Source organism: Phyllostomus hastatus, unplaced genomic scaffold (assembly GCF_019186645.2).
Source record: "Phyllostomus hastatus isolate PE091 unplaced genomic scaffold, TTU_PhHast_1.1 phas_contig_17, whole genome shotgun sequence".
Lineage (NCBI taxonomy): Eukaryota > Metazoa > Chordata > Mammalia > Chiroptera > Phyllostomidae > Phyllostomus > Phyllostomus hastatus.
Window position 1 is genome coordinate 3,898,308 of NW_025333664.1, and position 8,716 is coordinate 3,907,023.

Genomic DNA, 8,716 nt, shown 5'->3' on the forward strand with positions numbered 1-8,716 from the left:
ACACTCCCAGCGCCCAGAGGGGACGTGGGTTTTTAAAGAAGGAACACTGAGGAAGACTCTGCTGCACCTGTTGCCTGCATTTTGTGTCTCTAGTCATCTACCTGCGGACGTCAGTTGCTTCTGCTTCTTGGCTGTCGGGCATCTGTGGGGTGTGCAAACGTCTCGTCTCGGACGCCCTTGTTTTTGACTCTCTGTGCCTGTGCTGGACCGTGGAGTTGCTGGACCCTACGGCAATTCTGTTTTTAAGTTTTCTGTTTCCAGTACTCACTGGAGGATATGTTGTATTGATTTTCAGAGAGAGAGAGACATGGAGGGGGAGAGAGAGACAGAAACCTCGATGTGGGAGAGAAACATGGGTTGGCTGCCTCCTCTAAGTGCCCGGACCAGGGATCGAACTCACAACCTGGGTCTGTGTCCAGACCTGTGGGCCTCACGTCTGAATTCACACACGCGCTGGGGACGGCGTTGAGCAGCCTCCTGGGGCCCGCAGTTCAGTGAACCCCGAAGTTTACCCACAAAGGCAGGGCGGTTTCCTAAGAGCATCAGGAGTGAACTCGGGGTGTGGGGGCCTCCCTATCAGCACTGCCCCCACCCCTGGCGGGGGGGCAAGGAAGGGGCTGGTGTGGTGAGCAGCCGTGGAGGAGGGGGTGGAGGAAATGAGGAGGGGGTGGAGGAAATGAGGAGGGGCTCACGCAGGAATGGGGTTGGCAGTGGGGGGGGGCACCGTCCTGCCCACCAGGAGCCCAGTCGTTCATTGGCGCCTCCCTGAATCTCACCGCAGTTCACCCACCTGTCCCCATCACCCACGTCACCCCCCTCGGGCGGCCACCCTGGGCCTGGGCTCGGTGTCTGTGACGGCTGGGGGAATGCCAGACGGAGGAGCCTCAGCCCCCAGCCCCCAGCCCCCCCAAACCCCCTGCCCCGTCTTTTCGCCAGAGTTCTGTCCTGTGCATTTGCCAGAGGGAGTGGCATCCCAGCTCTGTATGTCCGGGAGGTGACATCTTTGCTCCGACACTGTTCCTCACTCTGAGGGTGGCTCGCAGCACTGTGGCAGAGAAGTTTTCAGGAGGGCCGGATATGCACAACCGTCACATGACATGTGATGATTCCGTGCCCGGGATTCTGTTACTTCAACTGACACCCTGCTCTCAAGGGCCCCTCAAGCAACGCCTTTGGAAAAGGTGCTGTTCTTTGTGATGGACCGCGCCTGCCACCTAGTGGCAATTCTTGGTAACTGCAAGGCACTGCGGCACCTTTTTGGATGACTCAGGCAGAGTCCAGCTTTAAGAGTCTCCACACTTTAAAAATCTCTTTCGACTTTCAGCCCCAGCTGGGTAGCTCAGTTGGTTTCAGCGTCCTCACGATATGCCAAGGTTGTGGGTTGGATCCCCGGTCAGGGCACGTAGGAGAATCAACCAGTGAGTGCACCATTAAATGGAACAACAAATCGATCTCTCTTAAATCAGTTACAAAAAAAAAAAAGCCTGGTGACGTGAGAGTGGCTGCGCAGGGTGGGCAGGGGAGGCAGGCCTGGGCTCGGCCTGGGTAGCCGGGAGGAGGCAGGGCAAAGAGCCAGGAGGGGTGGGAACCCCCAGGGGTGGCGGGCCAGGGGGAGGCTGGGTGCCGCCCCAAGGGCCGGGGGAAAGCTCAGGGGCCGAAGCCTGGGACCACTGCGTCTCACATCACGTTTGTTTGCATGGGACAGGAACTCCTTGGTCTACCGTCCCCCTCAGTGGAACAGGATGCGAAATCTCCTCGGGAAATGTCGGCCACGAATGCAAAATTTGAAAAAAGTTACCGGGGGCCACATCATATTCTCCCCACACCACCCAGCAACCGCGCCCCTCCCCGGGGGGCGCCCACCCAGGAGAAGCGAACACGGATGACCACACGGGATCCAAGCACGGGTCTTTGTCACACGGACCTCTCTCCGTGACAGCCAAAAACTGACAATGAGCAAAACACCCCTCCGTAGGTGGCTGATGAAACCCACTCCGCAAAAGACAGGTGTGCTGGGTTGGGTGGGTGGGTCTCAGGTGTGTGTCGTGCGAGCGAAACAAGCCAATCTCAGATGTCACGTGCAGCAAAATTCCATCCACGTGACACCCTCAAAACAACAAAATCACTGCAATGGGGAGCAGATGTGTGGTGGCCCAGGGTGGGAGGGGGTGGGGGAGGGGTCGGGTGGTTGTGAGGGGCGGCAGGGCGGAGGTCTCTGTCTGGGGCACTGGAATTACAGTCCTGCGTCGTGGCTGTGGTGCAGTTACAGGAATTCACCCTGGGGTGCCAGGGGAGAGCCCCTCCCACATGCTGTTGCAGTGGCATGGGGACTGTACTGTAGTTAGGTAAGACGTGGCCCCCCCGGGGGAAACGAGGTGAAGGGTACAAGGAGGTTCTCTGGGTAGCAGCCCCTCTTATCCGTGGGCAGTCGGACCTGAGACCCCCAGTGGATGCCTGAAACCGCGGATAGTACCGACCCCTGTATATACTGTGTTTTTTTCTGTATGTGCATAGCTACAATAAAGGTTAATTTATGAAGTAGGCACAGCCAGAGACGAACAGTAACTAATAATAAAACAGAACAATTACAGCAACACACTGGAACAAAGGTTATCTGAATGTTCCATCTTACTGTCCTGTCCTCTCCTTTTCTTGCCGAGATGACAACATGCCCATGTGACCAGAGGTGCCTGTGCATGCGGCAGCGAGACCGGCACGAAAGTCTTTCTCCTCCGTCACGATTTCAGAGAGGAGTCCGTCCTGACCGTGGGTCTCAGCGACCTCAGCGGAGGATGATTTTTGAGTCCAGAAGCTGCGGCTGGCACCTAAAGCAGCACTAATGGCTGCTCCGCGGCGCGTTCGCCCTGCACGGCCGCTGTGCTGTGCGCTCCGCGGCCGTTAGTAAGTGCGGCGACGGCGACCTGTACACAGGGCCCCCGCCCCCACCCCGGCAGCTGTCACGTGACTAACGCGCAGGCGCGTCTGCAGGGTGCGGAGGCCGGACGTAGGGGCGAGTCCCCTCCGGACAGACATCGCGAGATTTCGTCCCAGCCACTGAAACAGCCCGCGGAGGAAACCTTATGAATTGTTTGTTTCGGGAATTTTCTGTTTAACATTTTTAGATGGCCGTTGACCGTCTAAAACCATAGGAAGCGAAACATGTACTACATTTGCAACTTTGCGTGACTATAATTATTTCAAAGTAATAAGTTAGAAGAAAATGACCGTGGGCCAAACCAACATGGAGTGGGAGGGAAGTGAGGTCCCGGAGCCAATAGTTCGTGACCTCTGGTTGTGGGGTCCGGGGACGTTCCGTACTCCTTTGGTCCCCCTTCCCTGGTTCGGCGGCCAGGGGCGAGGTCAGAGGGAAGGTGCCGGAGGCATCCTAGGCATCTAACCAGCAGCTGGGGAGTCCGTGCTCGGCTGTCTGCGTGCCCTGACCATCCTCTAATGCTGGGTAACAAAGTGCCACCAGCTCAGTGGCTTAGAACAACACCCATTTGTTATTTCACGGTTCCCGTGGGTCAGGGGCACGCATCTGGGTGGGGCGCCTCTGCTCAGGGTCTCCCCAGGCTGAAATCCATGTGTCAGCGGGGGCTGGGGTCCTCTCTCACGGTGGCCTCTTCTGGGCCCCAGCTGTGGCTGGGTGCCTGGCGTCTTCCTAGCTGTTAAGTAGGGACCCTTCCCACGGGGACCCGTCATCTCACAGGATGGCGTCTCACAGGTCTGGCTTCTTCTGGGACTCCAGGAGGGGGTCTTGGCGCTAACAGGGCCTCCTATGGCACGATGCAGTCACCCCGTGACAATTCCATCCCAGTCACAGCTGCTGCCCCCACTCACGGGAGGGATTAGATGGGGTGTGTGCCCCTGGGGGTCATCTTAGAACTCTGCCTGCCACCTTCAGCCAGGTATGTGCCACCTGTCCTCCACGGTCTTTGGGACGCCACCTTGTGAAGTCCCCCGTCCCCTCTGTCTTTGCCTTGCGTCCTACCCCCCGCCCCACAGGGTGGCCACAGGGCGGTGTGATCCCCTCCCCCAGAGTGACTTCTTCCTAAGCCGCAGACCTCGGCGCAGGTGACGGCTGTCACTCCTGCGTTTTGCTCACACAACGTAGACTCAGCTCCGTGACCGGACTTGCTCCAGAATCTTCACCTCCTTGCTGGCTCTGGAGGCGCAGAACCGCGGTGACTCCCACGGCACGGCCGCGAGGGAAAGGATTCCGCCCACCGCTGGGGCGAAACCTCCTGGGTGAACGCAGCGGGGCCGGCAGCTGCGGGGACCCAGGTGGAACCACACGGCGTGGAGACAGGAGAGTTCGAGTGGGCCGCAGAGGGGAGGAGCCGTGCTGAGCGTGTCCAGGGCTGAACCCGACCTCTCCCGCATTTTTGCGGAAAACTTGGCACGAAGGTGACTGGGTTGAGGACGTGTGGTTTTCTGGGCAGAACTGTGATCTGCAGACCTCTGCTGGGCCAAGTCCTGGGGACGCTCTTTGGTGGGAGTCGCTAAACCAAACGCACGGCAGGTTTCCTTCCGATGCACATGCCCGGCCGGCTGTGCTCTGCAGAACTGGGGTGCTCGGTTCTTCCCGAGGTTGTCCCCCGTCTCTGAACGCTGGTGGCCTGCCCAGAACCACACGGTTGGGATCTATGAGGCTACACTCCTTTCTTCCTGTGTGACAAATAGTGGGTGTTTGTGAGGACTACAGCCGAACGCCTGCCCTGGCTGCTCACATAGTTTGTGAGTTTAGCATAAGCGAGGGGCCCCGAAGCGTCTCCTGTACCGGGGGCTAGAAAACAGTTTCCCTTCCGGGGCACACGGTTTCCGTGCCATCATCCGGCCCCGCCCCTGAGCACAAAAGCAGCCACAGACAGATGGGAGTGGCCGGTGGCCGCGAGCCAGCCGATGTTTACGAACGCTCCAACCTGAATGCCATGCCACGATGGTTCGTTGTGTGATTTTCCCCAACCATTTAACAATAATAAAACCATCATTGGCCCCTGGGCCCTACGGAAGCTGCCAGCGGGCTGGATTGGGGCTGGGGCGCACAGCGCGGTGACCACTGGCTTTGTGGACGGTCACCTCCATTCTCGTCGGGAATCTGCCCCAAGTTGATCTCACAGGTTCAAACCCCCGCAAAGTATTTCTCACTCCTTTGAGTTTCTTCAGTCTTTGGTGAACATACCTCGCAGAGAGTCCCGTTTGCTCAAAAACAGCCCAGGAGTAATCCCAGCCCCTTCCGCCCTGCACGTTGACAAAGGTGTGACCCAAGATAAGAGTGAGGTTGACCAGCGGGGAGAGGCGGGCAGCGGTCCCCTAATGCCCGCTCGGCCAATGGGAATTAACCCCTGTAGTTGGGAAGGAAGGCGGCGGAGGGTCGGGTGGGCACGTGTTAACGTGGACCGAAGCGGAAACAAGGGAACTCCCACGGCCCCCGCCCCCGCCCCCCCACAGCTGACCTCTCTCTCCAGGCCCGCCCAGCGCGGCTGGGGGACTCTCAGGCTGGCCTGCACGCCGGTCAGGAAGCTCACTGAAGAGCCGTAAGCGGACGTAGTTTCCCTCGGCCGTGTTAACATGCCCAAACCTCCACATTTTTAATCAGCGTTAAAACGAACAGGCATATCAACCGGTCGAGGAAGCCCTGAGTAGCTCAGCTGTCTCCAAATTACACTGGAAATAGGAATTAATTCTCCATTTTCCTTAGTCCAATCGGACATATGTAACCGCTGGTTGGTGGGAGAAAGTCCATACATAATGAGGTGAAATGAGCGAGACTTTTCTGCTGGTAAGGAAATCAAGTGATTCTAGAATCCTCCTTCCCCCCACTCCTGTATATATATCCACAGCCCTCCTAATGTAATCATTTTATCATTTTTAAACCTATAATTAAAGTCCTTTATAAGGTAATAAACCATAAAGATAATGAGTGCCGTCTTTTGCATAAAAAGCTAATATAAAGATAGCAAGTATGGCCCTGGCTGGCGTAGCTCAGTGGATTGAGCGCGGGCTGTGAACCAAAGCATCGTAGGTTCGATTCCCAGTCAGGGTACATGCCTGGGTTGCAGGCCACGGCCTCCAGCAACCGCACATTGATGTCTCTCTCTCTCTTTCTCCCTCCCTTCCCTCTCTAAAAATAAAATAAATAAAATATTTAAAAAAGAGTTAGTATGCTTTAAAAAAAAAGATAGCAAGTATGAAAATGACGTTAACATCTTATTCCAAATTTCCTACACCTGGTCCCACAGGGGCCCTGGCACCTTGACCGAGGCGATCACCCAGGCAGCCGTGTCTCTGGGATACACTTCTCGGCACCCGCAACTCTCGAGAAAGTGAGAAAGGCCACAAACACAACGTGAACCGCTACGGCGACCGGTTTCACATTTATTTTTTTTTTCAAGTTTAACAACGGAGGAAAAAAAAAATCTCCCATTTGAGATTTTTCTTCAGAATAGTTTTATTGGTTTGCATATCCTTTGTCAACACTCAACTTTTTCTGTCCTACTCCGATACACAAATCCATTCACTCGCATTCCTCCTCGCCCCATATCTCATATATCGTCACGTTATTTTGAGGGTCCGAAGGCACCTCGAAGACCGGGAGCTTGAGGCTGTTGCCGCTGGCCGAGGCGTCCTTCAGATGCCGCACCCTGGAGAGGAATTTCACGAGTTCCATTTCGAGCTGGTGCAAGGTGGTAAAGGCGAAGTCTTTGCTGGGGGAGGCGTTCTGGTTTTTCTTCAGCAGCGCGCGCGGCGAACAGCCTCGAAGGCCGGGAGGACTCTTTTCCTGTCGGGAGAGACACGCAGGGTGGGGAACGCCATCGGCTTGGGGGGTTTGCACCCAGTGCAGACACAGCCGGGCTCCCCGCACCCGAGAGGAGGCGGGTCTAGCGTGGCTCTCGCCCAGGGATTGGCCCGCTGGGGCCACATCTGGCCCACGGTCTGCTTTTGTCAGTAAAGTTTTATTGGAACCCGGCCCACAGCCCTGCTCGTGCACTTGCATGCCGTCTAGGGCCGCTTTCAGGCTAAAAGGGCAGAGGTGAGTCATGGCAAAGCTGAAAATATCTCCTTCCCGGGCCAACCCTGCCCCAGCCAGTCTGGACAGGCCCTGGGATCTGTGTAGCCGAGACTGAGCGGCCGGGTTCCCGTTTCTCTCCCCTCCTAGAGTTAGCCCCCTGGGGGGGGGGCGGTGACCTTCTCGCCCCTTAGCCCCTCCCCACAGGTTTCTACCTTCACCTGGAATAATGGTATCATCTCCACCTGGTTCAGTGACCAGCAGTAAGTCAAACGCTAGGCAAGTTAAAAATCGGGCCGTGAATCTGGCTCTGGGAATAGTTTTGACCTGAAACACGCCAAGTTCTTCAGTCTGTCCTCCATCTGCACACACTCACCTACCTACGGGGCCAAAACACCAAGCCAAGGTCTCCTACACGCGACCAAGAGAAGGTGGCCTTCCCCTGTCAGTCCCAACCCCGGGGTGTCTGGGCACTGCTGTCCTCCCGAAGGCTGCGTCAGGACAGGAGCCTGCCAGAGTTCCCCAGGGCCACCGGGCAGGGACTTGGCGTCCCCATCCGTCCTATTTCACGGTGCTGCCCGGAACAAGTAGCACGTCCGTTCCTCCGAGTCTGACATTTCTGAGATGGAACCAATGTGGTCTAAAGAATGAACCCGTCCTGCCCTGGCTGGTGTGGGGTGAGGCTCTCAGCGGGTGGGGCGTTGCTCCGCAACCCAGAAAGTTGGCCGTTCGATTCCCGGTTGGTCAGGGCACATGCCTGGGTTGCAGGTTCAGCCAGTGGGGGGCGCTGGAGAGGCAACCGATGGTTGTTTCTCTCGCATGTGGATGTTTCTCCCTCTTCCTCCCTCCCATCCCCTCCAAAAAAAAAAAAAAGGAAAGAAAAAAGAAAGCAAGGAGCCACGCTCACCTTACTCCTCTCACTATACCCTCCTCGAAACTTGAGAACCGCGTACAGTACCAGCACGAACAGCAGCCAGAGCCACTTGCTGGCGAGCCAGCCTTGGGCGTGCTCGGGGAGACTCTGCCTGACCCGGAAGTGCCCCCCGCAGGGCGCCTGGCCCTGGGGCTCCTTGACGTTCCCCCTCACGGAAGAGAACATAAAGGCGCAGCCGCAGGACAGGCACAGAGGCAAGAACAAGAACCATGTCAGCGTCCGCATGGCGAGCAGAGGTGGGGGAAGAAGCTGCTCATGGTGGGTCTGGTTGCCCTCGCACCGGGAGACCGGGGGCCTAGGGCTGGGCCCTCCCTGCGTGATGTCACAGAGGCCCCGGGCAGGGGCCGCTCTGGCCGTCCCATTGTGACGGCGGCAGGGCGGAGGGTGACGGGCCCACAGGGGCCCGGGAGGGGGACTGGGAGGGAGGAGGGGACATTTGCAGCAGCAATAAAAAAAAAGAGACACTGGGGTGACCGGAGCGCTGCCTCCTTGCAAGGCGTTCTGACCCTGGGGCTGCGGGCTGATGCCTGTGCTGGTCTCCAGTTTGCTGGATCCAGGCACGTGGTGTTGAGCACGTGGCCTGGGCCCCGCCGTGGAGCAGAGCCCCTTGAGAGAGATATTAAACCAGGGGCTATACCCTGGGAGCTATGGGTGTGTATCGTTTGGCCTACATTGTTTCTAAAATTATTTACTTATATTTAAACGTTGGGGCATTTTCATTGAAAAACCTAGATTTCTGGCTCCTTCTGAAAATATGGAAGATCTGAAAACAC

General features: G+C 57.1%; 1 protein-coding gene across 1 annotated transcript; it reads right to left on the bottom strand.

The window, feature by feature from the left end:
• Nucleotides 1-6,517: 6,517 nt before the first annotated feature.
• On the bottom strand, nt 6,518-8,168 carry FAM209B (family with sequence similarity 209 member B). Its single transcript, XM_045833152.1, has 2 exons — nt 7,917-8,168; nt 6,518-6,781 (listed from the first exon to the last, which is right to left on the bottom strand). Exons 1-2 carry the CDS (start codon nt 8,166-8,168, stop codon nt 6,518-6,520), a joined length of 516 nt encoding a protein of 171 aa, XP_045689108.1.
• Nucleotides 8,169-8,716: the final 548 nt, after the last annotated feature.

Coding starts and splice junctions, on each gene's coding strand:
- FAM209B (XM_045833152.1), bottom strand. CDS start 8,168: ATGCGGACGCTGACATGGTTCTTGTTCTTGCCTCTGTGCCTGTCCTGC. Junction 6,782..7,916: donor GGTATAGTGAGAGGAGTAAG/GTGAGCGTGGCT, acceptor CTCTCCCGACAG/GAAAAGAGTCCTCCCGGCCT.